Below are 27634 nucleotides of genomic sequence, written 5' to 3'. Positions count from 1 at the left end.
CAGACACAGCCCCGCTTGGTGCCTACGAAGTGCACCGCCTCCTTCGTTTCATAAGCAATTCTCATCGACTTGTTTTGGATTTTCGTCTCCAGAGCTCGCCAACTAGCTTTTTTCTCGTTCCATTGAATATAATCATTGTTTTCATTTTCTACCTTCACAATAGTACTCCTTGTATGAATATGGATTGGCATGATACATCCTGTCGCAAACTTGATCTCTTTGAGTGCGACGGCCTCCGGAGTTGCATGGGCTGCGGGTCGACTGACACGAAATTGAGTCCCGCCCCATCACCTATCACTCCCATCCCAGCACTCCCGCCCATCAGGCGTGACAGAAAAGAAGTCAGGCTTCTTCGCCTCCCAGCAGGATCATTCGCCGACGAGATCCGCTGCCACGTTGTCGTGGGAGACCTCAGCTTCAATACCGAATATATTGCCTTATCTTACACTTGGGCGGACGACAACGGGGACGACACAAAACATGGGTCCATTTTGGTGGACGGCAGACCATTTCCAGTCACAAAAAATTGCGAGTTCGCCTTACGAAGGGCGCGCTCGGAAATCCACACGATCGTCATCTGGGTGGATGCTATTTGCATAGATCAAGACAATGATGAAGAGCGTGGGCACCAGGTGAAACTGATGCCTCAGATATACTCCCGCGCACAGAGCGTCCTGATATACGTTGGAGAATCGACCAAAAGAAACGTCTGTGACATAGAATCCCTGAAGGCGTTCGATATCCGCGTCACCTTGGAACAGCTTTTCTCGAGGAGATATTTCTCCCGTGTTTGGATTCTTCAGGAGATAGCCTTGGCCAAAACAGCTCTATTGGTATCCGGTAACGACTCAATTCCTTGGGCAAGGGTGGTTGAAGCGGCTGGAAGGGTGATCGAATTGGATGAACGACCCCCTGTCCTGGACTTAAATCGACAAGTATGCCTGCTACCAAGGCAAGAGTTGAGACTCCTAGACTTGGGTAGGCAGTCTCAAGCAACAAATCCGCGAGATAAAGTATTCGCTCTCCTTGGACTGTTGCCGAACAGGTGCATAGGCCAGGTTGAAGCTGACTACACCCTGACCGTCGAGGAGCTTTACACAAAGGTCGCGCTGGAATTGGCTTCAAGTTACGATTGGTCCGACGTCCTGGTGCGGGCAGGGGCATGTCAACGAACAATATCGGCATTGCCATCATGGGCGCCAGATTGGAGTTTTAATAGATTGCCTGACCCGATACGCTGGAAATCCAATGAGCCGAATGCAGCAGCTCAACTGCGCGGTCCATGGGCACGCCTGGGAAACAAGGGCCGAAGCCTCAATGTCCGTGTTTTTCGAGGCAAAAATTCCCGTATGATGTCCCCAGACATCGGATACCATGAGACGCTTCGCTGGTACGCTCCGCTTTCATGCAAGTCACGATCATCCACATATTTGTGGATTGACAAGAGCGATATAATCGCAAAAACGACCATGGGGGGGCTTTGGTCCCTTAACATGGACTTACCACAATCACCTATACATGTTTACTTTGATCAGAGCTGTGTCATGCTTGACCTCGTACCAGACTTTGACGGCACATGGACTCTGTGGCAGGCGTCTTTGGAGCCACAAACCCACTATTGTATACCGATCGAAGATGCACTAGATCTCTCTACTCTCAACTTGACTCGCTCGGAACAACTGAAACCAGCCACATTTCTGAGCCCGCAAATACTATCTCCATCTTTCGCTGAAGCTCCAGAAGAGGATATGTGGATGATGAGGTTCTACGGGCCAACTGACCGTCGAGGTTTGAATTTAAGCTCGACATTTACGGGCCACGCATCAGTAATCGAGGCCAATGATAGATTCTGGCGGTATCTAGTGCGGAAGTACCTCGTGCGAGAAGAATGGGTTAAAATATACTGAGAATACCAGGTCTTCTCGTAACACAGACACGCATTCAATTATTTAGGTCATATGCAAAGTATATCAAGTACATATCATGAAATTGATAAGATAGTATTTAGGTCGAAGCTGAGCTTCCTCATGTTCAACCGTCATATTAGGTCAGTAATTAATCAAAATTTCTAGGGATGCATATATTTGTTCTTCGACCTGAGCTCATACGAAGTGGAATATATGATTAATGGAGCGTAAGAAACATGTCTGGAGTCAATCTTACGGATGTACTAAAGAGAGGTGCTGGGGAGCTATCTAAAATACCCGAGCAGGTGATCTGCGGCGAGTACTGACTATGTCAATGCAACAGCCTCTCAGCGCGCAACGTCACAATGACACTGCGAGAGAACAACGACCGTTTAGGTTCAAAACGACTACAGCTAGGAAATAATTTGATCAATTTGAACGAAGAATCCTCTTTAAAATCTTGGAAGTGCCTGATACATCACACGTGGATTGCCATCGTAATTACAATCAATATGCAGCCAGCTTGGTCTATTATGAATTAAAGAGTTAATTGTATAAGTGGAGAAGACACGGGTACTTGTCAAATAGTCAGAGGTTTTCCAACGGCACGATAGCAATGTCGTCTCAGATGTCCAATCTACTGGTTCAGGGTAACGGCGACACTGTCGAACTTGATGACACCCTGCGTCACGCCATTCTGCACACCCTCGATGTAGAGCGTGGTCGAGGCACTGGTGGCGGTAAAGGTGAAGGACGCCGAGTACCAGGCGCCCTGGGAGGGGCAGACGAACTGGCCTGAGTTGCCGTTGCCGGCCCAGGAGTAGATGGCGAGGCCATTGTTGACGGTCGTGCAGTCGTAGCGGTATTGCACCGTGTACGAGAAGCCGACGCAGGTGTCGAAGGTCTGCGAAATGAAGCCAGCGAAGCCGCCGTACTTGGACGTGTCCGGGTTCTTCATGGTAACCTGTGCGGCGTAATTGCCGGCGTCGCCGCCGGACACGATGGACCACGCGCCACCGGCTCCGCCGATCGGGTTGTATGGCGACCAGCTGGAAAACGAACCCTGCTCAAAACCGCCGTTGGCGAGGGGGTACTTGGCGCACGCCTTGGTCACCACAGTCGTTGCCTGCGCCGTCTCCGTTGCCACGGTCACGCTCGTCTGCGTCTCCGTGACCGTCACGGTGCTGGAGACAGTCGAGGCAGCCGGAGATGTCACGGCCATGCTGCAGGCTGACGTCACGAACTCGGCCGGGTAGCTGGCGAGTGCCGTCGGGGTTTCGATGGATGCTGCAGCGCCAGAGTCGACGGTGGTGATGGGGGTAGGCGCCCGCTTCTTGTTGTTGATTATGACGGCCGTGGTGGTGATGGTGGCGTAGTTTGTGATGGTGACGGTGGAGCTCTCCGTGAGCACAGTGGTGGCCGTGGCAGTTTCGTAAGCCGTTGTAACCGGGGTGGTGTAGCCAAGGATGCTAGAACAGAAGGGCTGCTCGTTGTCCTGGTTGATGATGGCAACAGCAGTCTACGGATAACATTTGTTAGCCTTGATTTCATGTATATGAGGGGGGCAAGAATGGGGAAAGAATGGTGCGTTGTTGGCTAGTGTCAAAAAATGCATACCGAAAGGACATCGCTCTTCAAGATGGTCGAGGTGCTCGTGGCGGTTTCAGTGGCGGTGGTCGTGGTGTAAGCGTAGGGAGTGAATGTCGTGGTGTTGGCATAAGTCTGTTACTGATTGTCAGCATGGCGTCTGCGCAGAATCCGAGGTTTGAAGAGGAGGTTTGCACATACAGAAGCGGTCGATGTCAGAGAGAGCGTGGTGGTCTCGATCTCGGTAGTAGTCACAGAAGGCGTGGGAATAGACAAACAAGAGCATGCCGAGGACACCTCTGCCGGCATCAACATGGTCAGCGGCGTTGGGATGGTAACTTTCCCGCAGCTCTTCTTGGTCGGCTTAGCGTCACGCCTACGGACAGTGGGCGTGAAGCTGTCATCAGACGTGGTGTAGACCACAGAGGTGGTCGTCACGATCCTGAGGAAATTATTAGTTACCTAGATCATAATCCTCATACAATGACGACTACGTACGATACGACAGTGGAAGTGGCGGTAGGGTCAGTGATGACATCTGTGCCAGTCGCGAGAGTGGTAGTGGCGTTCGAGATCCTGTCAGATGTTTAGTACTGTACAAGTAGCTATGAGAGGTGTCGAAAGAAAGTACATACTTGGTGACCGTGCTGGTCTCAGTGAAAGTCTGGGTAGAAATGCTAAAGAACGAAGAGCAGAAGGCAGTCGCCGACGCCGGGGACCCCAGGGACGTGACCACTGGGTTCACGAGACCGCATGCCGTAGAGGAAGAGTTGGAGTTGGTGACGTTCCGTGCATCCAGAATTCCGTTGGCCGGTACGGCAGAAACCAAAGAAGAGAGCGAGCCCAAGGCAATGACGGCGTTACGAATGAGAGACATGGTGGGCAACGAGGACCGGACACCAGAATAACCGTTTCTTGTCTATGGGATGTTGTTGGCTTGGAAGCTGGACATAATCGTAACAAGTGGCAGCATCGTGGGATGCTTGACTTAATATATCAGACTGTTTTCGCCCCAATGCAGCTTTCTCGATGTTGTGATTATACTCCATGAACTAGGCGCATTCCTTTGAACTAGTAGCATTCCTATGAACTAGGCGCATTCCTATATGAATTGAGAACTTGGTTAACGCCCGCTGGATACACGTCTATCCTCTTTCCGTTAGTCGGACGCATGCTCAGCTTGACACTAGATGACGGGGAAATTGATCTTGAGTAACGGCATTCACGCACCCAGCGGCCAACAACGGGTCATGCTGAGCAATTGGGTGCCTGCACTCAATCGTCTGCATAATCCGAATGCTTCGGATAACGGAGCTGAAGGTAATGGAAACCCCTGGGTATGCCATTCAGGGTCCTATGGAGGCGCTAAATCTGGCTAGATCTCAATAGCTGACAGCCACGCGATATAAGAAACCAGCCGCATTGGGTCGCTGTGCATCTAGTCTGACGGGAGCAGTAAATCCCCTGAAATTGGGCTGAGCAGAATGATTAAGCTCTGCAAGCTAAGCAGGGGATGGCACTTTAGCCCGCCTAAATTCCGTCGGCAAGGCCCTGTATGACATCGCTGAGGATCCGCAGAATCGCTAACGAATCATGTTCTCCTATGTTCAGACGGTTGCCAAAAGAAGAGAAAAAGAAAAAAAGAAATCAGCCAGATATACCAAAATTACATGCTACGGCAGATATTTTCATTATCGTAGAAATTTTGTATCCTTGATATTGATTGACTTTCAAGTTGTATCCGAATCATGTTGCATCTCGAACAATACTGCGCTATGAAATTAGCGGGTTCTAGCGGGGGAAAAAACTCGGATTCCAGGGGTATTTCTATTAAGCTTATAGCGGGCAATCCACTAAATTCTTTAAAAAGCCAAATTCTACAAATTTCAAATTTTAACATTTTGCTCACTCGACTTCAGAACACTGGGCCCGTGCGGGCAGTTGTGGTTCGATATTTCTACGGAGAGCGGCCAGACTTCCATCCACATAGTGCTAAATTGTAATTAGTCACTGAACACGAGCAGTTTCTATAGGGCCGACTTAATCGAATCTGCGTGGTTTTCATTCGGTGGCGTGACTCTGGGCAGGATTTGACGGAGGCTTTGCAATAGTTACATCTTTCTAAGTTACCACATGTGTAGACTCACTTGGCAAGCTCGTCGGACTAATATGGCTCGTTTACCCAACGGCCCCGCGCCTGGGTTTGCTTTGGGCCAGACATCAGGGAACCGCTGGGAAGTCAGTGAAAGCTTTTTCGCAAAAAAGCAAGACGTGATACCATCTTTCATATATATGGTCCTCGGGTTATCTCTCGAATTGTCCCCGGACATGGCGGAACACGGAAATCTGAGGCTTTTGTGAAGACCTGTATCGTTCTCCACTACTCAATGCGGCGGCTGAGCGAGGCTTTCCCACTAACGTAAATCCATTGACCAAGCCCCACCATCCCAAAGCCTCTACGGCGTGGCGCCTCATGTGGACGACTGACCTCCAGCGCGGCTCCGATGGGGTGAAATGAGGAATATCTTGAACAGGAGACATCATGTCGTAAATCTCATGAGCAAGGGAAGGATGGAAAACAGAGGTGGGGAGGCTGAAGCGACGGCCGAGCCCGGTTAGAGAACGGGCCGTGGTAGGATTTATACGGAGGTAACCTTAGGCGTGGCGGAAACTACGGTCGGCCGGGCTGAGTTGGCGCGCCAAATGCGTTGCGAGTTATTGTTTTATTCTTAGGCATAAAGTCGTCTTAAAAGTGAGGTTCTGGAAGCCGAATAGGAGGTATGTATTCCAGCTGTAAGAGTCAAAGCCAAAGCGGGTCATATTTTTGACAACCCAAAATACAACCACGGCTGGCAATACGAACCATCATCCACTGGGTCAACAATCAGAGGTACGTATTTGGAGTGCCACTCTCCGTGGACTGCCGCATCAAAGCATGCCTCTGGCCGACCCAGTCGACGTGCCTTACAGTTTTCCCAACAGGAAGGATACCAGCCCAACTAGCCCCATTCGAAAATCGCAACCACTTTCGGGTTTGTTCCTGTGGACAGAAGATATAGCCATAGAAGCTCTAAGTTTCGCCCTTGACCCACGCGTAGGGTAATGATCTCGACGGATTGGACTTTACTACCATACAGTAATATAGCATGTGTATCAAAGCTAGTTGCCGCGTCCCCATTCCCCATCTGTCTGAGTGTTTTTCCAGCAATCCTATGATTACCACATTTCACTTCAGGAGACTATCTCTTCCTGAATTGAACTTCCAGTCCTTGCTTACTGAGATGTATGCATCTACCACTTGAAACTGCTTTCTATCTCGTTCACTTCAGTCTAGATTAGGGCCGCTCTCCCCCAAAGTTGACCCCGGTGCTTTTCTCAAGTCAAAGCGAAGAAGTGTCCTACCAACCACAAACATGATCTCCGCCATTGTAGCCTATTATGAGCCATTATCATAATATGTTAACAACCCTGACCTGAAAGCATTTGTCATCGCACTGTAGACTATTAAATTTTCATCATGTACTCATTATCAATATATTATTGCGCCATTCAAATAAAGAGAGTTCTAACTTCCATTACCTTTCAAATTCCACACATAACCCTCATGCCTAATGGTCCATCACAAGCCGCCCGGTCAGCAGCATTCAGGTCAAACGTCCTTGGATCAGTTACGGTAGCACTTGAAACTGGTCATCTTGTTATCCATGTTATTTGGGAGCATTTCAGCACCCGGGGCATATATGTCAGGTGTGCTATCGCCATTGCAGACATTAGAACTGGATAAAATATTAGTATCCCTATTCCACCTTTCCACCTTATTTGTGTAAACTCACCTCCAAAGCCTGCAACGGAATCCGCTGGGCACCTTCACCGAGCTGACTACATCGTTCCAGTCCGTGCCACTGACGCCAACTGTGAAACAATGACCATATTAGACGCCCAAAGCGCGGACACATGTCATGTGGAATAACTTACTGCACTGAGTCTGCGTCTGAATCGTCCAAGATTTACAATTTCCTCTATAGCTAGTATCAGTGCACCCAGTGAAAGTCGTGGTCTCTCGGATAGGGACGTTAATTGGGTTTGCCACTGCTGCAGGAGAGGCTCTAGCGAGCGAGAATATGGCCAAGCCGGGCAGGAGAAGGTTGGCGTACATCTGCATCTTGAGCGTGATATTGCAGTGTTTGGAATATCGAGAAGAGGATAATAGATAAGTTTATTGAAACGAGGATAAGCAGAATAGAGAACATATGAAAATTGACTTTGAGATGCTTTTATACTTGAAAAGCATGTTAGTCTATGAGGTCTTTACACAATAATCTTTTTTCATCCAGTTGGAAAGTCTCACCACTGTCTTCCCGTCCCGTAACTCTATCTGATCGTGGCATTTGCTCACCGACAAGTGAAGTTATACAACCATTACTGGCTCGTTGGTGCAACATTTGTCTGATGTTCTCGTATAGGAAAGTATGACGTCAAAGAATATTCAACTCCACCATTCCCAAGCATTGAAATGTCTTCCCCACCAGATGGCTTGCCGAGGTGAAACATTCTGTAAAGACCTTTTGGGAAAATGACCATGCTACTAGGTTCGAAGATGCCTGCTTCAATTTCCTTGGTACCGTCACACCAGTCTGACGTGAGGCTTGTGTTGATCAGTCTTTCACTCTCGATGTCTCCACCCTTTCGCGGCAGAGACAAGCCGCAGTCAGCTCACCGAGTCTGCGCCGGCAGAAAAGCAAAAAGTCTAGGTATAACCATGAGTGCATCCTGCCAGTACCTCTGTTATTCATCAAAGTAGGTTTGTATTTTGCACATAAACGAGAATACCTTACAATCGGCGAAGAATGCAAGGAAAGAAATGGGAATGATCCTATGGAACTATGCCGGGAATAAAATGGATGATTAGCTCGGCGCCACAGTTAAACGGTACAACTGCCTAAGTCTTAGCCTCATATGTCTCATATCACTAATCTTTTCCTGGAGCCAAATCTATATTGGAATCTACGCTTCCGAGCGGAAGCGGTGGCTCGTGATATCATCTAATAGCAACCTGTGTAGTCCAAGATTCTCACAATAATTAGAAACCATGTTAAGATTATGACAATTGTAAATTGGGTTCTATCAACACGTCCGATTCCTTAGGTCGATCAAGCTAATGATCCCATCAAAAAGCTTTATGAAATGTCAGCATAGATTTTCTTTTGGTTAGGTGTAAGCTTTGAGAATTTGCATGAATTTGAATATTTAGAGACGGGGCGGGAAGTAAGTAACGTCACGTCAGCATGATTCTTGCCCCTCCGCGTAAGACAATGCGAAGCTGACACTTCAATTCTTGCACTCTTGGTTCTGGAAAGTGTTTGGAAGGTCCTTTTTACGTCCCGGGTTCGTTTTAGACGATCCAAGAAGTCTTTCTTTCCTGTCGAGGTTGTGCCACTACGTAGCCAAGGAAAAAAAAAACAGCCTAAAGGATTCCTGCCAGGTCCTTGAATCCATACATAAGCGTTTTCGTTGTGGCATAGTGACTTAGCATTGTCATCGGTTTTTTTAAACGCGCCTCCAGATGATTAGGAGTTAAGACACGTTGGGTTATACAATGACGCCATCAGGAGATGATACTGAGATACAGGGTGCTTACCAGAGGCATGACTATGAGCTTATTTAACATCGCACACAGGGCGTCACATCATGACTTCCCCATAATGATTTGAATGTTTATTCATGGCCTCGAGTCATTTCAGAAGGAACAAGCTCGTGTAACTTCAGATGTGCAAATACAGATTCAAATAGCCAATCATACAGTAATATATGCTTAAGCCCTTTGATTTTTGACATTGACCTATATGTCCGTGCCCAACACCCTTGCTAGTACTCAGCCAGGAATTCGCCGCACAACTTCATTGACCTTTCCCGTTCTTCCCAGTGCAACATGTGACTAGAATTCTCCAGCGTGACCCACTTGACCCGAGGGATGTGACGGAACCATGGCTCAATACATAAATCCTGTGCCTCATCATATTTTGCATTCAGGAGTACGGTTTCTACCTGAATGTTCTTTGCGTTCTCACCGATATGCCAGTCCCTAAGTGTTCCGGTGACTGTGAATTCTGAAGGCCCACATCTAGGAGGCCTATTAATATTCGTTCTATCTGGGTAAGTAGGAAAAAGGTGCTTACATGGTCATGTATGCCGTAGGGTCTTCTTTGACATTTTGAAAGCACAACTGAATGTCTTCGGGCATTGGGTCCATCCGACAAAAGTGTCGCGCGTAGAAGACTCCAGAGGCCTGCTCGAACTCGGGGCTCTCATAGTCACCTCGGCGCTCACAATCCTCGATGATTTTGCGTACATCTTCGGGCAGTTGGGATACAAGCTCTTTGCAACCCTTTGCGTACAGCGGCATGCTGGACGGTGCGCTGGCCAGGATGAGCTTCTTGAGTCCAGACGGAGCACTGGCAGCGTAAACACCACCCAGGATACCGCCCCAGCTTTGTCCAAACAAGTAGAAGCCCTTCTCACGCAGTCCCAGGTGCTCGATGAGGTTTTCAAGTTCCTTAACGAAGAGTTCGACGGTCCAAAAGGACGCATCCCCCATCTTCTCTGGGAAATGGGTAGAGCGACCACAGCCAATTTGATCGTATGTGACAATTGGGATGCCACAATCGTTGTATACGTCGTACAAGGGTGACAAATATGCTTGACCTGCACCAGGGCCACCGTGAAGACCTATCAGTGTCGGTTTATCGAGTTTGCCTAGAACTTTGTACCATGTTCTGCATGGCTTTCCCGCATCTGGCACATGTAGGTCAACCTCGCCTTCGAAAATTGGTGCTGCCGCCATGTTTAGAGGGGGTTTTCTTTTTCTTTGGAATATAATGTGTGAGGGGAAATGGTATGGTATGCGGATAGTAAGTGAGGTTCAATGGGCTGCGGAAGACTGATGTAGTGATGATGCTAGGAAGAGTCAAAGGGATTGTCGCACATTTTGAAACAATTAAACTAGAGCCCTTGCAACGAGTGGAGGACTCACGTCGCTTAGTCCTTCTTGTTTTCGTATTGAATCCTACGGTATGACCAGTGGTTGCATTCGCATCAGGGGCCTATGCGCGAGATGGGCGCATGTGCATACTGGTATCTGCGGCATAGGGCATTTTCCGGTTCTGCTGGCTAGCAAACATGGGAGTTGTTTCCAGGTGATAATGGTTAGTAATGTCTATCACCCAACGTTTACCCCAATCAATATTACTGTTGATCGTGTTCTAGCCGTTTTCAGGTTGGTGATAATGCGTCATCAGTGCATGTGTAGGTATTGACAAAGTCGCATTTACAGTACGACGATATACGTCCCAACAACCAACGTACATTAGCAATATGTAATCAGAAGTCCCAGACCGACATGGCTGTCCAGAACCCCGCTGCACTCTACTGCAAGGAAGCGCTTGCTTTGTTTCGCTGCAGTACCTAGCGCCTTCGCCGCGTGCTACGCCACTCCATCCCACTCCATCCCACTCCAAGACATCGTACTAATGTCCGCAGCAAGAGATATTCCAAGGGCAACATGATGTTGCAACGAAAGTGCGGTGCATTGCAAGCATGTTTATTGTATTAGATAGACAGATGTAGAATCACAGAATGCTAGAACCAGAATCAATTAGTCATTCCAGTATTAGTAGAGACTATAGAAGGCCTAGAAGACTTTCTATATATGCAAATATCTATACTGGGGTAATATCTATATTGGGGTATAAACCCGTAATGTATAAGGCTGGGCACTGATCTCAATAGTCGCCATCACACCATCTCAAGCCTTGTATTCAAATTCCTGATTCACGAGCTTCTCACTCAACTTCCAAAGTTTATCTGCATTGACCTCACTGCTGGCGGACTCATCGCTTTGCGTGACCACGCTGTTCTGGAGGTAAGCTGGCGACTTGGCGGGCAAATCTGGGTCTAGCGCCGCAATGAGAGGCGTAGCGGCAATCTGCTCAAAGTTCTTGAGTCTGGGTTCCTCCCAGACAAAGTCTTTGCCCGTGTTCTGCTTGGCGATGGGCTCGATCTCGGCAAAGTCATCCCATGTCAAGTGCTTGGCAAGCTCGGTATCGCCATTGTAGCCGGGATGGGCGGCGGTAGAGGTGATCCCATGGGATTGTAGCCGCTTGGTCAGGGCGAACGCGAACAAGATGTTGGCCGTCTTTGCCTGACCATAGGCGGTCCAACGTTGGTAAGTAGCACCGTTTGAGAAGTTATAGTCGTCGAACAAGACAGGGCTGACGAGGTAGGCACCACTGGTCAAATTCACGACCCGAGCACCACCATTGGACTTGGCAGCGGCTTTCAGCCCTGGGACTAACAGGTTGGTCAGGAGGAAATGGCCGATGTGGTTGGCGGAGAATTGAATCTCAATGCCCTGCTTGTCCAGCATGTAGTCCTTGATGGCCATGTTACCAGCAGAGTTGATCAGGACGTCAATGGTGGGAGCTGCTTGAAGGATTTTGACAGCGGCTTGTCGTACCGAGGCATGATTGGAGAGGTCCATCTGAACAAATGAGGTTCTGATAGTTCCATTAATGGATTGAATGGCACGGATAACTGGTTCGACTTTACTTAGCGACCGAGAAGCGATGACAATTTGAGCAGGTCCAGCCTTGGCCAGGGCGACTGCAAGCTGGCTGCCGATGCTGGGCTGACCAGCGCCTGTGATCACAAATGTTCGACCTTTCACTTGTGAACTGAATGCTTGGAGGACCTCTCCCTGGGTTGTGGATCCATTAAATTCAGGCATGCTGGAACTACTCCGGAGCTCACTGGGGTCTGATGTTGGCTTCTGTTTATGCTTTATTGTGTGGATGGGGAAATGAGAAAGATTCTGCTTAAATTGACTTGATTCGATGTCAGCAGCCCTTGAGTCCGCATAAAAATGACAAGACTACTTTTGTATCGCAGACTCAACTCTAATGACGTGAATATTTATATATTACTATCTTGCTCATCACTAGCATAACGCCAGAAGTGCTACTAAGTTGCAACGAAATCCGCGAAGCCAGTCGAGCGGCCGCCCCAAGGCGTTATGGCCTTCGGAAATAAGCCGTAATACCGTTCACATAGGTCGTGACATCTGTGCAGCCGCGCCTGTGTTGTTCCGATTGCTGAACTAGGCATGTCAGCCTTAAATCCTCTATAGTGCCGCGCAAAGACCAACTGCACTTGGGAGACAACTCAGGCATGAGGTGATTACCACAAGTGATCGTTGCGAGTGTCATTCTGCCAAGGCCTCGATTGTGCTGCCACCTGTCTGCAACTGGCAGTGGCCAAGGATGCACTTATGCCGGGCTTCGTATCAGCAGCTTCTGTGTCTCGATCGTGTTTGTTATTTCTTACAGCATGTTTGCATTGTGTGTATTGTCTTGCAAGGCTGCATATTTGTAATGTCAACTCTCTGGATCGATCACGTGTTGTGCAATAATCACGCATAAATGTGAATAGCGGAAAACTTGGTACCGAGTCCACTCTGCTCTATATTACTTGCACACCAGAAGCTAAGCATAAGTTATTTTATATGGATTTAGCAGGGAACCTTCGGAGAGATTTCTTCCTTTTTCGTTCATGATTAGATTACATGGGTATTTATTTATTTTTATTTCCAAGCTATCTACCCCTTATTCCAATCCAGCCGCAGGAAAATAACTTGGCCGACGACTTTTTAACAACAACTTCCTTTTTTATAAGCGAGAATGTCTATAACCCTGGTAAACCCTCCGTAGATTCCTTTCCACCAATTCGTTCGTGCTCTGGACACAGAACACGAATGCTGGATCATCGTCACTTATTGTTCGACTCGGAAGCACGGTGTCCAAAATAGCGAGACCCGCTTCCGAGTACCGCGTTGCGGGCGGAGCATCCGGACAAAACCTAAATTGACGGGGCGCTCCCGGGGTTTTCTCATGGATACCCTTGCAGATATTGCCAGAGGTGCCAATTATGTTATGCGAGCTTAAAGTAATACGCAAGGTACGCGGGACTCGCATATGTTAGTGCGCCCGTGGCTCCTGAATACATTGCTCTCCGTGGACACGAAATACGAGGACAGGACATTCTAAATTCTTATATAATGGTGCGCCTCATACCTTTCTAATAGTCTGGCATCACCACACATCGTCGCTTAAATTCAGTATGTACGTCTCAAAAACCATTTCGGCTACGTCTTCGATGCTTGCTCTCGTGGCAGGCCAGGCAACACCAATATGGGAGACACTACCTCCAACACCATCACTTCCAGGAAATGCTGCTGGCTCGCACACGCAAATAAATGGTGTTGAGATATGGCATGCGGAGTTTGGCACACCGTCTGCTGAGAAATTGCCAGTCTTGATGCTTCATGGTGGTTTTGGCAACTCGGACTACTTTGGTTAGTACATAAACCCAGCTTGATTTTTCTGTCCGCACAGAGCTGACGAGCAATATAGGAGACGTGATCGAGATCTTGATGAAAAATCATTACGTTATTGCCATGGATACTAGAGGACACGGCCGCAGCACCATGGACAGCGTGCCTTCCACCTACGAACTCTACGCGAGTGACGCCTCTGGTCTGCTGGAGTCACTAGGAATTTCCAAGGCCGCCTGGGTTGGCTGGAGCGACATGGCAATGGGGACCTACGCTGCTCTCATGGACGCCCAAAACAGCACCTTGATCGACCGAGCTTTTGCGTTTGGCGGGGGGCATGAAGTTGCCTCGACCAACGCCAGTTTCACGTCGACGGCCATCTACACTGAATTCGTCACCCGTGCGCAGGAAGAGTACCAGACTCTGCAGCCAAACGGCAATCTGACCGCGTTTGCGAACGCAGTTTCAACGCTAGAGGGCACACAGCCCAACTGGACCGAGTCTGACTTTGCCAAGATCCGATTGGGTTCTAAGGTGACGGTCTCGGATGCTCAGTACGAAGAGGCCATTGTTCTGAGCGAACCTGCACTGCTGAACAGTTGGATTGAGGGGAGCGTGCTGGTAACAATGACCAATGTGAGCCACTTTGCTCCAGTACAAGACCCCGTCCAGTTTGCGGCAAAAGTCGAAGCATTCTTGACAGAGTAGAGTTTATACTGCAGAAAAGAACTTCAGAAAAAAAAAAAAAAAAAAAAACTTCCTGTTCTGCAACCTTAACCAGCAAGTATAGTATCGCGTGCCCGCTGAAATCAGCAGCAAGGGTCAAGTAAAGCGTTGCCTTCTTTCCTAAACATCGCGACAAGCCGTTACTATGGTGGGATATGTCGACCGATACAAACAATAGAGCTTACATTGTAGCCTGGTGTTTCTACAATCCTTTCGCTATAGGGAGAAGTCATTCCAGTGAGCTATTTATCAACTGCAATAGAAATGATGGTCCACTTTCAGTTACTGCCGCTTATATAAGCGGCTTATTCCAATCGCGAGTTGTGCCGAAGTGGATTTTCGCGACGCTGAAAGACAGCAAGTTTGCCCTTCCAACTGCGGGGTCCCCAGATGGAAACATTGGGCTGGACATTCCCAATGGCCGTCTTTCGGACAATTCTGCACATTAGCTCCATGTAAAATTTCCTTTCCCAGTATTGCATCTCGGCGTCTCAGTAGGTCAATACCCGCTGATATTTGACGAGGTAATAAAGTACCTGATGGTAAAGTGCAGAAACAAGCCACGCAATAAGTTGCTTTTAAACATTTATTCGCACGTTCTTTCGAATTTCTTTTGTTAAAAAGATACAGAGTGAAAACGATAAGGCAAAGCGCGCAATAACTAGAGCTAAGCAATCTGGGGAGATTGACCTGCAACTCAATGGCTAATTTCTTTTGTATACGTATCGTGTAAAGGCTTGTGTTTCTACATTCAATTGACTACTTCTACCTTTAATATTGTTTCTGTCTTTCACAATCCTTCCTTTGTCACGGAAGCTGTCCAATCATCCCAGCATCACTGCGTATGATATTCACTTTTCGTTTCTGCCATCGGCCACCAGAGATAACGGCGCAAGCCCTTTTGCGAAATGGAGAAAACAGCTTCTATACCACAACAGTCGGCTGTCGTTTCGACCACACCACCGACAGATGAATCTGCAGACGACTCAATCGAGTTTACGATTCGAGCACCTTTCGATGACTTCCCAGACGGCGGACGCGACGCATGGCTCTGCGTTTTTGGAGGCTTCTTGGCCATGTTCTGCTGTTTTGGTCTTTTGAACTGTGCTGGTGTCTTCCTCGAATATTATGTTCAAGGCCCCCTTGCTGCAGCCGGTCCTAGCAATGCTAGTTGGATCACCAGTATCCAGATCGCTATACAAACCGGTAGTGCTATATTGGTAAGTGTTTGCAACGTTCAAATTAGCCACCTTTCTTCCCATGGAAACAACAATTGACTTTTAAGCTAGTGGGGACGACTTTTCGACGCCTACGGGCCCCGGAGACTTATTTTTATTGGTTCTATAGTCTATTGTTTCGGCCTCATGATGCTATCTCTGTCGACCCATTACTACCAGTTCTTCCTCTCCCAGTCGATCGTGGCCGCTGCAGCCTCCGGAGCAATATTCAACGCATCCATGTCATCTGTCGCAACATGGTTTTTCAAGAGACGGGCTGCTGCATTTGGCATTATGAATGCTGGCTCGTCTCTCGGCGGCGTTTGCCTGCCGATTATGATGAACCATCTCTTCCGACAAATAGGGTTCCCGTGGACTATTCGCGTACTTGGATTTCTATTCCTCGCAATGTGCGGCGTCGCTTCCATGACCATTAAATCGAGATTGCCCCCGCGACGCACACCCTTTCTTCTGAACGACTATATACGGCCTTTCCAGGATCTACCTATGGTACTTACTATGCTCGGCGGCTTTTTCTTTTTTTGGGGAATGTTTCTGCCTCTTAGTTACATCATTCTCCAAGGCCAGAGCGCAGGCATGTCAACTACACTTGCTGAATATCTACTACCAATTCTGAATGCCGTGAGGTGAGAGTTTCGGGATACCATATAAAGTAGATTCACGACACTAACTTTGGAAAGCATTGTCGGTCGTGTTGTATCAGGATTTGCAGCAGATAGGATTGGCCGCTATAATGCAATCATCCTTGTTGCCTTTTTATCAGGCGCATTCACGATTGCTTTGTGGATTCCTGCAAAGACCTCGGCAACGATTATTGCATATGGTGTTCTCTTTGGCTTTGCCTCGGGAGGGTTTATCCCACTTGTCCCGTCTTGCATTGCGCAAATCTCAGATATCAAGGAAATCGGCACGCGGACGGGAACGGCGTCATTTCTACAAGCCTTTGGTGCACTGTCTGGATCGCCAATCGGTGGTGCGCTTATTGATCAAATGCACGGAAGTTATCTAGGGCTACAACTCTTTTGTGGCCTTTCCATGCTGGTAAGCGTTTTATTCTATGGCGCTGCAAGATATGTTCAAGCGGGCTTTCGAGTAGAGCGGGTCTGAAAGAAGATTTACGGAGACTAATGCAATTTCGGCGTCCATATCAATAGTCAGGAGACACACAATGGACAAGTCCATGGATGAGGCCTCCCCTTGGACATTGAACTCCTTGACTGGAAGTACCTTAAAATATGTCTTCTTCAAGAATAATGTCCCTTATCGAGCCTCTACTATAATGGACCAGTCAATTGAAATTAATTCACACTTTCTAAAGTCTTGCCCTATTAAGTCGTCTATTTACTTTACAGACTAAATCACCGTTGTACCATAGTGCCTGCCAATGATACTCGGTTGTTTTTCCACGATTGCTAGCCATAGATCTCCACCCTAATACTTTAATACTGAGTGATTTTAGCTACCTGGCATGTCACCCTACCATAGAGACCCTGGTTACAAAGCTTTCTGTAAACTTTCCACGGCATAGCATGCCCACGATGGAAGTTTGTACACCATCCTGCATGCGTGGATCTTACCAAGATTGCCATGTCCGTATGGCCTCGGCTAATGCACAAGCTTGCCCTGACAAGAGATCGACGACAGCCAATAGGCAATGAGATATTAGGCACAGGTGGATTCGATGACAAAACAGATCTACAAGTCTCGCGTCCCTCGGCCACTCATTTGAGCGAGATATAGTAGTTGGTACATACCTACATAGTTGAGAACTCTGTAGTGTGGTGCACGGCATATACGGCTTGCTTGACTCCCGTGAATATCCACCTACATGTAGACTAGGACAGGGGGTCCTTAGCTTATTGCGGCAACTAGTCGGACAAATCGGTGTTCATTAGTGCCGTTCGGACATGTCGCCTCCCACAATCACTAATGCTTTCATGGTCTTGGCGCTATCATCAATACTATAGAATAGCACTTTTAATACAAAGAGGTTTCGCACATGGCCGAATCTTCTAGCGTTTGTGCACCTTAAAAACACGACAACATGCTGTCCAATCATATGTTCATCATTCTCACAGCCGTGACGGCTGCTCTGGTCCTTGGCCTCAAGTTTCTCCAGGTTTGTCCGGGTCTCTACATTTTTAAGTTTCGAGCATGAGACTGACTAAGCAAGTATATGGTCCGAACTTGGAATAATCCTACCAATACGATACCAGGGCCGTGGTACTCAAGATGGTCTGGCGCAATCCTCGTGTACCACTGGCTTCGGGGGACGCGATCTGATTACGTGAACAATTTGCACCAGAACTATGGTAATATTAATGCATTAACACCAATCAATAATTATATGACCCCAAAAAACTGACATAATTGTCTGCAGGCTCCGTTGTTCGCATTGCTCCCGATTATGTCGTCTTTTCCGACCTGCCATCGGTCAAACGCATTCACACGGTGAAGCATGATTTTATCAAGGACAAGTGGTATAGTGAACTCACCCCAGGCAGTGTGAGCGTCTTTACTTCCATAGACCCCATCCACCATCGAGAGCGGCGCAGGCTTTTATCTGCTCCAATTGACGACTCTTCCCTCAAGACCATGCTCCCAAAAGTAGACGATAGAGTGCGGCAGACCATTGGCCGGATGGCGGAAGAAATGGACCGACGCGGCGTAACCGATATCTTCAAGTGGTGGTTTTTCATGACCACTGATGTCATCGGAGAGCTCAGCTTTGGTGAATCATTCCGAATTCTAGATCAAGGAAAGGTGCAGTCAATATTCAGCCCATGGAGAATTGCTATTGCTGACAATTGAGTTCTTTTTACTTAGAAAAACCAGTACATTTCCGATCTAGAGGTAGTTGGAAAGACAGGCAGCATTATCACTACGTTTCCACTGCTTGCTCAGCTTTCCCGGGCTGGCGTACCTATCCCTCTGATTCAGACAGCGACTTCGAGCCGACATCGGTTGTTGCAATATGCAGAGCAGTCCATCCAACGATACAAGAAGCAGCTGCTGGCTGACCCACACAACTACCCGCGGACGCTATTCACTAGATTCTTTGACAGGGCGGATTCCGAGGGTCTCCCAGACCTGGAAATCCGCAACGAGGCCATGGCGTACATTGTAGCCGGCAGTGATACCACTTCGAATACCTTGACGTATCTGGTCTGGAGCGTCTGCCGCGACAAATCAATACAGCGCACCCTCGTTCAGGAACTTCAGGGGCTACCGGAAGACTTCACCGATCTTGATCTGCGAGACCTGAAGTATCTAAATCATGTCATCAACGAAACCTTGCGACTCTATCCAGCAGCACCATCGCTGCTACCTCGTGTGGTACCTCCCGAGGGCGAGACGCTGGCTGGCTACTGGATCCCAGGAGGAACCAAGGTGGCGACACAAGCCTGGACGTTACATCGGTTGCCAGAAGTCTTCCCTGATCCAATGAGTTTCAACCCGCTACGATGGGAACATCCATCTCAAGCCATGAAGGACGCGTTCATGCCATTTGGAGGTGGGTCAAGAGGTAAGCCATATTGATATCCGGAGAGAAAAGGGGGGAAACACTTAAGTGCTAATCTCTGATTTCCTGTAGTCTGTCTCGGTGTTCATTTGGCTAAAATAGAACTCCGCCTGGGTGCAGCCCGCTTTTTTCGAACATTTCCTGACGCAAAGGTATCTGTGCGAGAGGGTATGAGCGACAAGGATATGGATACCTTGCAGTATTTTCTACTCAAACCAGTGGGGGCTCGTTGTTTGTTGGAACTCTACTAAGCTTCGTTATGAAGGGCAGCTGGAATTCGCAAGTAATATATGGGATAAGCTGTAACTTATCGCAGAGGTTAGGGTGAACGTACAAAAAGGCAGCGCTATATTAAAGGACTTGGGAGACAGGTCCTTCGGTATTCTTGACAGACGAACAACTCGGCAAAAACTGATTATCACGTGCTTCACACTCGAGACTCAGATGAATGGCTGATAAAATGGAAGCTCCTGGAGCGAACTGTATTTGGGCATCTATTCCATCTCCACATTTATTGTGATCACAAGAGTGAATGTCTAGTATGGGATTCTCCAAGTACTGTATATTGTCAGAGGAGCAGAAGATTATATCTCGAAAGACCTTGGATGGGGCCCATACTCTAGCCGCTGGGCTTGCAACCATTCGTGGTATGAAGGAGTTGAATAGGGGAGACGTCCGCCTGTTGGCAAGTGATATGGAATCGGCTGCTGAGCTTCTTCCTTACCCTCTCTTGTCAACGTATTGCCTCCATGCGCACCTTCCCAAGTGTTAAATTTCGGATCTCCCACGCCCGTGAAATGAATCCATTCATATTTAAGCCGCAGCTCATCGAGATACAGATAGTCTAGGTTGGGAGTTTTTCTGGCAATGTGATCGAATACAGCCACGTATGACCCTTTCACCATGGTCACTGTCTTCATGGAAAGTCGCCGAAGAGAGTTGGTGCTTTTTTGCAGAAAGCCGAGTATATCGCTCTCGCGGAGAAAGACACCATTGAGAGAACACTCTTCTATGGGCGGCAGAGTGACCAATGTCCCTATGCCGTGCTGAAATAACCTATGCATTGGAATAGGCACTCTGATATGGGCCCAACTGCGATTGACGCTGTACTGGTGTATTTCTAAGCTTTTGAGGTTCCTACAGGCGGCAACTAGGTCTCCAAAACTATTGAAGTTCTTTTCGTGATATGCTTTGGTGACAAGCCGTGTTATGCGTGTTTCCTCATCCTCCTCTGATTCCTCGTTGTCCTCTGCGTTAAAAGAATCGCTTTTGTGTGCCCAGCCGTCCGAGAATTGTGAGAAGTTGACAATTGGGGCAGACATACTAATGGACAAAGATCGTAGTGACTCTAGAGTGTGAGATAGACCGTCCGTACAAGAAATCACACTGCTGAGCTCGTTGCTCGCGATGCTGCACTGTTGCAGATAAGGCTCGTTGAAAATGTTCAAATCATCGACACGGACCCAGCTCTCTCGTAACGACGAGAATACGGTATGAAATGTCTCGGCAGCGCCCTGCCAGACAGGTTGCCAATTTTCCCCTTCACTGGGCCGGGATTCATTCTGTGCATCCAACCGATACACGGCTACTTCGAGAGACAGCGAATGCAGCTTCCCAGCCCTACTTTTTGCAGCAATGTTTCTGAATGCATTGCCCAAGAGACGTACGATGAGGCCAGAGTCACGCGAATCCTCATAGTCAACCTCTTGCTCCGATAATTCCTTCAAGTCATGCTGCTTTTCTGAATCCTCTGGGTGTCTTCGTACGGCTGCCTTGAGACCCTTGGTATCATACACCAAGCCCACCAGTGTCAAGTCACGGATCTGGCAGCCGAGGAAGCCATGTTTCGTAATGAATTCGAGCTTTTCAAGTTGACAACTGTTGACCTTTACACGCTTAGAGAAGAAGAAGGATCGGAAATGTCCCTGTGTCGCTTTCGAATTGAGGGGTCGGCTCGCCAAGCGCAGGCTCCCGATGTCGGCGACGTCCAGCAGCTGGACGATGCTCTCGACAATCTCGACAGGGAGTTCTTCGAAGCTAGCATCCGTATTTATCTGTGACATATCGGGCTGTTGGGGTTGTGTTGTATGCAACGGGGCAGCACACTCGACTGGACGGGAGTCGGCCGGTGTCCTCAATTCCAGACAGCTGCGCCGCATAACATCAAAGGTTAGTCGATCATCGGCAGCCTAATGCGCCACCGTGTGGCTGGTTATGTGGCACCCTTCGGGTGTCACAACGGGAAGGGTTGATTAAGTCTGGTTGTTCACATATTATTTTCGTAGATGTAGACCATCTTTAACTTTACTCTTTATTTCAGATACTGGTCGTATCACAGCAACCATCAGCTCCATGCCTGTTCAGGAAGGCGATCAATGTGTGCCCGAAGCCAAAAGCCAATACGATTGAGATGTGGTCCTCTCCCTTGCACTGTATGCAATTCCATTTTCAAGCATTTCAGAGATTCATGGAAATATGGTTTCGAGGTGCCACCGTGCAACTGGTTACATTGTTTGAGTGGTGCCAAAGGAAATACGCTTCGTCCGTGAACAGCCACAAAGGTCTACCATGTCAATTAATACGACACCCTTTTGTTCGTCACAACATAAAGTTTCATATCTAATTTACTTGTTGGACTCGTCACCTTTCTAACCAAAATGTCGTTGCTACTCGAATGAAGAGCATAACGAGCGAAAGCATAAAAGCGCCATTAAGTAATGCTTTGCCCATCGTGCGTGACTGCTGTGAATGCGACAGATTTCTTGGCGTATCCCTTCGTGATATGTTTGTGCCAGAGACATTATCCAGAAATCCCGGCTCACGCAAGACTTCTACCAAGCGAGTTTGACGTATTTCTGGACCTTTGCTACCCAGATATCTCTGAGACTTGAAACTATGGGCACAAGGAGTCAGCTATGATTATAACCTAAGAGGACAGCTAAGGAAGTGATTGGCGTACCTCCAGTATAGATTTGCCTTTGCCACGTTTGAGATGCCTTGAATGTATTCCGAGACCTGACAATCAATATCATGACCCCAGCGTGGCACACGTTCCAAAGCCTGCTGCCAACGGCTATGTCTGCTGTTGAGCATTTGCCCAATATGGTCAAAAGCCTCTTGTGGTCCAAGACCATTCATCCTTGCCACTGCAACAAGATTGTGAGGTACGAGCTCAGCCTACATGAGAAAGTTAGATAACCCCACAACAGTTTCAACTTGATACTCACTTCTTCCTTCATGTATGATAGCATGTCATTGATTCTGCCCAATAATTAGTAGTCTATCGCCTTTGAAATACGAAAGAGGCTTGACTAACATCAATACGAAATCCGTGACAAGTTGTTCTAGTTCTTTGATAATGCAGTCTTCAAAAATGTGATCCGGTAGATAGAGTTGACACGCATATTCAACAAGCGGATATATCGGGCTGACTCCTGCGGAGAGCTGTCTCCTTGCCAGCATGTCTTCTGGAGTCAACACCTTGTCATTGCACGAGTCCTCAACTTGCAACAGTGCCCCTGCGCAGTAATCAGACATGGCTTCCGCAAATCGTCGCTGTGTACCTGTCCATCCAATTAGAAATCGCTGCGGAAACCAGAACCTAAGAGTACGCACCGATCGATGAGGCCTTGAGAGTATTAGCTTTTGATCAGCCGCTAGAAAGTGTATACTCTATCTGGTACTGACCGACTGTAAGTTGTGCCATACATGATCGTGCACTTTCAAGATTGTGGTTCTCTCTTGTTCAGACCGCTGGGGAAGTGTTCCTTGTAGCATTGGTGTCATGAGATCATCCATTACTTTTCTCGCAGTCTTTGGATCGTTACGAAGAACGCCATTATCGAACACTACGGAGAGTCAGTTGTGCACAACTTTGACCGCTTGGAGGGAAACATACTGTCGTCATATGGAAACACCTTGAAGGTTCTCAGCATGTCATATTGTCTGATTCATATGGATCAACACACCCAATTTCCCCAGTCGCACAAGGTCCGAAATGTTGTTGCATCTGCATCGGGCGCTGTGACAGCCATGAAGTATGAGAAATCACACTTGTTTATGGTCGACGCCATCTTCTGATCAAAATTGCAGAACCTAGAGATCGTGAGACACTCAAAATGTTTGCCACAAACGGATTATCCATACCCATTAATCCATGCTTCCGACTCCAATTTGATAGGACCATATAACGGATTGACCTTCGGTTCTTCTGCCAGAAAACCGACAAATAAATCGGGGATTCTAACAACAACTTTGTCGTCGTCGTGCCTCGCCAGCGGATACTTGTCGCTGTTCATCATGTTCATATCGGTGTGTAATGGAGTAAATAATAATGTAGCATGCCACGAGGATCCGCAGCTGACATAACGCGCAAGTACTACATTGAATCAGAAGGTAGAAACTCTCGTCTGTCCTTTTGTATTATTACTTAACATACCCTTCATTAAATCGCTCACATGTCTAAGGATTCTCAAAGTCTCGAGAATCTTTGCAATCACATTTTCTATCTCGCGGTACTTTTTAACTCAGCCGCAGTTTACGGTGGAGTGGTGGATCGATCGCCAAGCGGCTGAACCATGCCTCCACTGTCTGTCCCACATGGCTCATGGCAGTGATAACACGAGGGTTTTGCTGCTTCACATGTCTATCAAGGGTCTTATTGCCCCCAAATCTGACTGCTGATTAGTCTTGCCATCAATCCAGGTTTCGTCATTTGCTTGAATTGGTTGATCGGCTGGATGTCCGACGCCGAGGAAGCGATATTTAATATTGATTTATTCCGTAAGCTGACAGCATACTTCATGACCCTAGCCACCTGCAGGCAACTAGTGCGATGCGACTTCTCATGAAGATCCCTCGCAACAGATGGTAGGTATCTTAGCTAGGGCGATCGGATTGGATTTCGGTTACATGAGTAAGCGTCCTAATTGGTTTATTTCACTCTGATACCAAATTTTCTCGTCTGTACGCGGCAATGGGCAAGTGGTCTCTTATGTGATATTGGCAATTTAGTTGTATCATTGGTGGTTATAGAAAGCAGCGCTTACCAAAAGTCGACAGAAACGTACCCAGAGCATTCGCTTGATGGCGCAGTGATTGGTCCACATGGATTTGTCACCTGGCAATTTGTCATTGGTGGAGTCCACATTAGAGTTTATCTCTATGAAATGCGGACCGCTCCGTAACCCTCGAGCAATAGGCTATGTCTGCTTGGTTTTAGTCTAGAGTTTATCTCTATGAAATGCGGACCGCTCCGTAACCCTCGAGCAATAGGCTATGTCTGCTTGGTTTTAGTCTAGATACACATGTCGTACCTGATCCAATCTTTGTCGAATGTCTGCCCGCCCCGCACTATTAATAGTATTGAGTGAGTCTGACTCCAGTCTTGCACCATCGCCACTACTCTGTACTTCCTACCGCTGACCCAGCCAAGAGGTCCAAAGGCTCGGCTCAGGAATCCTTGGCTGATCTTTGAAAAAAAAAAAAAAATCAATCATCAAAGACAAAGCATTCTGCTCATCTTGACTTTGAACGTATCCGTGTCTAAGGGTCCCAACGTTCTCCTCGACAAATAACAGTAAACATGACCGAAGAGGCAGTTGGATCAACACTGCGCTCAGGTTCATACAGTTTCGAGTGGACCAACTTACATTTGCCAAGAGCAGAGACAGATCCCCTTCGATACGAATATGATACCTTGGGCGCAAGCGCCCTCGCAAAGCTTCAGGAAATCGCAAAAGCAAAAGGCCTCACTGATGACCCAAGGAAACGTCCGGACTTGTATCAGCTATTGGTAGAGCACCACGACAGCTGCGAGGAGCTGCGCAAATTTTGGGAACAGGTACACACTGTTCCCGATTGGGTTGACTGGAAACAGTTAGAGCGCGGTCAGCGATTCTTTTACCGCTATGCAGCAGCCAACCTGATGGGATTTGCCCTACAAGGGTTCGTGGGCGAAAATAGTGCTGCCGTAAGTTTAAGATTACAAATACCCGACGTACCAACGTGAGTAAAAGACTGATCGATCCTTGCCAGTCTGGAGTTGTCGAGGTTCTTGTCCGTACTGGTGGATTCTCAACTCGTGTTCTTCTGCATCGTCTCCTCGAGACATTTCAATGGCTTTGTAAGTAATATCCGGCCAAAACTCTTCAAAATAGTCGCGACTGCGTCAAAACATACCCCTGAATGGTCACACCTCGATTCAACGGATAGTGTGACATGTCCTTGAATTGTGTCGCTAACTCTGAATATAAAGTACAAGTCACAGAAAGCCTATCGGCGGTCAAACCAGGAGGCTCAGGGCACATAAGCACAATCCGTGTTCGACTTTTGCATGCCTCGGTGCGACAACGAATTCTTAAACTGGTCGAAGGCAGACCTAAATACTTCAACGTTGAAAAGTATGGCGTGCCCATAAACACTCTGGACAGCATACACTCGATTGCGACGTTCTGCTGCAATCACATGTGGCTGCAACTTCCACGCATGGGCGTATATCCCACAGCGCAAGAGAAAGAAGACTATATCGCTCTCTTTCGCTACCTCGCCTATCTTCTCGCCACTCCCGACGAATACTTTGAGTCGGTCGCACGGGCAAAGGCCGTCATGGAGTCGATGCTGGTGCATGAACTTGAGATCACTGACACCAGTCGCGTGGTGTGTTTCAACTTTATCAAGTGCCTGGAGGATCTGCCGCCCTTTAATGTCTCCCGGAGCTTCATCGAAGCCGGCAGCCGTGTTCTCAATGGCGACGAGATGTGCGACCGACTTGAGCTCCATCGGCCGGGATGGCTTGCCTATGCCTGTTTCCAGGGGCATTGTTGGCTGGTGGCCAGCCTTGCCTTCGCCCAGCGAGCGAGCCCTGCGCTTGACCGGTGGATTATTTCCGTAAGTGGCACCATGACATTTTGAGGATTTAGTTCTCTGCTAACGACCAAGGACAGAAATGGAGAGACCTGCTTCACTCGGCAGTGATTCAAAGCGGCCTGAAAGGTGCCTCCAAATTTGATTTCAAATATATACCCAAAGAAGGTAATGAGATAGGAAAGGAATCGAATCAACGGCAAGTCGTCGCTCGCAGCCTATTCTCACGACCAGTGGAAGCATTCTATTTTTGCATTTTCTTGGTAGGCTTGTCGCTCATCACTGCAAGTTTTATGGGCTTGACATATTTACTGTGGTCAATCAATGTCTGGACTGTAGTGTCAAGATTTTCCACGGCTTGAATAAAGCTTGACTGAATATAGTCGGCTATTAACACATGGTGTGGCTTTTTTGTAATCAATGATCGAAAGAATAGCTCATGCTACTGCGCAATGTTTCTTAGTTTGGGCGTTTCTGGCTAGACGAGAAAACTAGGTCAATGAAGGTGTGTTTCCTTTCATTATGATTGTTTGTATACCGTTGTACCTATTTCTGGAAAGATGCATGCTCATTTATTTCTGCTAATCTACAAGTTTCTAAGGCTGATACCACTAGTGATTTGAATAAAGAATAAAGCTGACAATGGTCTCCATCTCCAAAATTCATGTATGAACAAACAGGCTTGATTACCCTTCCCGTCGCATCACCCGAAGGGTGCCACTCTACTAGTCACACTGTGGCGTACTACATGGTAGCTACATGAATATATGGTGACCGAAAATTACTTGATGGTTACAACTTGCAAATGACTTGGTTCGAGAAAGCTTTTCAGGAGGTGAGAGGCAACCTAAACACTTGCATAAGACGAGAATTATGCGGCAAGCCAGACTCTTTCAGATGCATTACCCGTCAATGGTTCTTGTGAGCAAATGCGGCTTGCTTGAAATTCAATACTTACCCTGGCAAGACGTGTCCTTACGTGCTGGGTTAGCAAAGAGAACTTTTTCGGAAGGACGTATACAGAGCATATCACCAGTCGTCACACGTTCATAACGGGCGCATATAATTGGTTCGTCAGGGCACTTTTTTGGAAAAGACACTTAATGGTCTTTAGATTACTTTTTTGTCAGAGGACCCTCTCATGTCAAGGAGGAAAATAATAATAACGTGGTTCCCTCTCTCGCGCATTGCCCTCATTCGAGATGTCGCCATTTTCCGAGGGCGACATCCACTCACTACTGTGGATTGAGTTCCGTCTCTCCCGCGCCGAGTTGAGGCTCGCACACCTTACCTTTTTGGGTTAGGAGCCTCGCTTTCGATTGCTATAATCCCCAGCAATGGATAATCTGATGCTTCCATTTAAGGCGTCCGTCGAGACCGTTGCACTGGAAAGATTTGTGCCTCG

At 47.8% G+C, this 27634-nt stretch overlaps 10 protein-coding genes across 10 annotated transcripts; 5 read left to right on the top strand and 5 right to left on the bottom strand.

Moving 5' to 3' along the window:
• Positions 1-179: 179 nt before the first annotated feature.
• On the top strand, positions 180-1907 carry PFICI_11296 (uncharacterized protein; the record flags this gene model as incomplete). The annotated part of the gene is made up of 1 exon (XM_007839877.1): positions 180-1907. One exon carries the CDS (start codon positions 180-182, stop codon positions 1905-1907), a length of 1728 nt encoding a protein of 575 aa, XP_007838068.1.
• A 637-nt stretch (positions 1908-2544) lies between these two features.
• On the bottom strand, positions 2545-4371 carry PFICI_11295 (uncharacterized protein; the record flags this gene model as incomplete). Its single annotated transcript, XM_007839876.1, has 5 exons — positions 2545-3426; positions 3525-3629; positions 3696-3936; positions 3993-4070; positions 4130-4371. 5 exons carry the CDS (start codon positions 4369-4371, stop codon positions 2545-2547), a joined length of 1548 nt encoding a protein of 515 aa, XP_007838067.1.
• A 5295-nt stretch (positions 4372-9666) lies between these two features.
• PFICI_11294 (uncharacterized protein) lies at positions 9667-10335 on the bottom strand (the record flags this gene model as incomplete). Its single annotated transcript, XM_007839875.1, has 1 exon — positions 9667-10335. One exon carries the CDS (start codon positions 10333-10335, stop codon positions 9667-9669), a length of 669 nt encoding a protein of 222 aa, XP_007838066.1.
• A 960-nt stretch (positions 10336-11295) lies between these two features.
• On the bottom strand, positions 11296-12276 carry PFICI_11293 (uncharacterized protein; the record flags this gene model as incomplete). Its single annotated transcript, XM_007839874.1, has 1 exon — positions 11296-12276. The coding sequence occupies one exon, from the start codon at positions 12274-12276 to the stop codon at positions 11296-11298; it is 981 nt and encodes a 326-aa protein (XP_007838065.1).
• Positions 12277-13664: 1388 nt separating this feature from the next.
• PFICI_11292 (uncharacterized protein) lies at positions 13665-14586 on the top strand (the record flags this gene model as incomplete). Its single annotated transcript, XM_007839873.1, has 2 exons — positions 13665-13899; positions 13958-14586. The coding sequence occupies 2 exons, from the start codon at positions 13665-13667 to the stop codon at positions 14584-14586; spliced, it is 864 nt and encodes a 287-aa protein (XP_007838064.1).
• Positions 14587-15512: 926 nt separating this feature from the next.
• On the top strand, positions 15513-16949 carry PFICI_11291 (uncharacterized protein; the record flags this gene model as incomplete). Its single annotated transcript, XM_007839872.1, has 3 exons — positions 15513-15824; positions 15894-16468; positions 16523-16949. The coding sequence occupies 3 exons, from the start codon at positions 15513-15515 to the stop codon at positions 16947-16949; spliced, it is 1314 nt and encodes a 437-aa protein (XP_007838063.1).
• Positions 16950-17886: 937 nt separating this feature from the next.
• Positions 17887-19616, top strand: PFICI_11290 (uncharacterized protein; the record flags this gene model as incomplete). Its single annotated transcript, XM_007839871.1, has 5 exons — positions 17887-17961; positions 18016-18154; positions 18223-18605; positions 18669-19368; positions 19438-19616. The coding sequence occupies 5 exons, from the start codon at positions 17887-17889 to the stop codon at positions 19614-19616; spliced, it is 1476 nt and encodes a 491-aa protein (XP_007838062.1).
• A 333-nt stretch (positions 19617-19949) lies between these two features.
• Positions 19950-21428, bottom strand: PFICI_11289 (uncharacterized protein; the record flags this gene model as incomplete). The annotated part of the gene is made up of 1 exon (XM_007839870.1): positions 19950-21428. The coding sequence occupies one exon, from the start codon at positions 21426-21428 to the stop codon at positions 19950-19952; it is 1479 nt and encodes a 492-aa protein (XP_007838061.1).
• A 577-nt stretch (positions 21429-22005) lies between these two features.
• PFICI_11288 (uncharacterized protein) lies at positions 22006-23663 on the bottom strand (the record flags this gene model as incomplete). The annotated part of the gene is made up of 9 exons (XM_007839869.1): positions 22006-22258; positions 22325-22542; positions 22593-22626; positions 22682-22928; positions 22981-22993; positions 23053-23213; positions 23264-23282; positions 23334-23460; positions 23512-23663. 9 exons carry the CDS (start codon positions 23661-23663, stop codon positions 22006-22008), a joined length of 1224 nt encoding a protein of 407 aa, XP_007838060.1.
• Positions 23664-24949: 1286 nt separating this feature from the next.
• On the top strand, positions 24950-26340 carry PFICI_11287 (uncharacterized protein; the record flags this gene model as incomplete). Its single annotated transcript, XM_007839868.1, has 5 exons — positions 24950-25336; positions 25402-25489; positions 25622-26123; positions 26179-26253; positions 26310-26340. The coding sequence occupies 5 exons, from the start codon at positions 24950-24952 to the stop codon at positions 26338-26340; spliced, it is 1083 nt and encodes a 360-aa protein (XP_007838059.1).
• Between the last annotated feature and the right edge of the window lie 1294 nt (positions 26341-27634).

This window comes from Pestalotiopsis fici (assembly GCF_000516985.1).
Source record: "Pestalotiopsis fici W106-1 unplaced genomic scaffold PFICI_Scf_8, whole genome shotgun sequence".
NCBI classification, from domain to species: domain Eukaryota; kingdom Fungi; phylum Ascomycota; class Sordariomycetes; order Amphisphaeriales; family Sporocadaceae; genus Pestalotiopsis; species Pestalotiopsis fici.
This window is presented reverse-complemented; position numbering and strand designations above follow the sequence as displayed.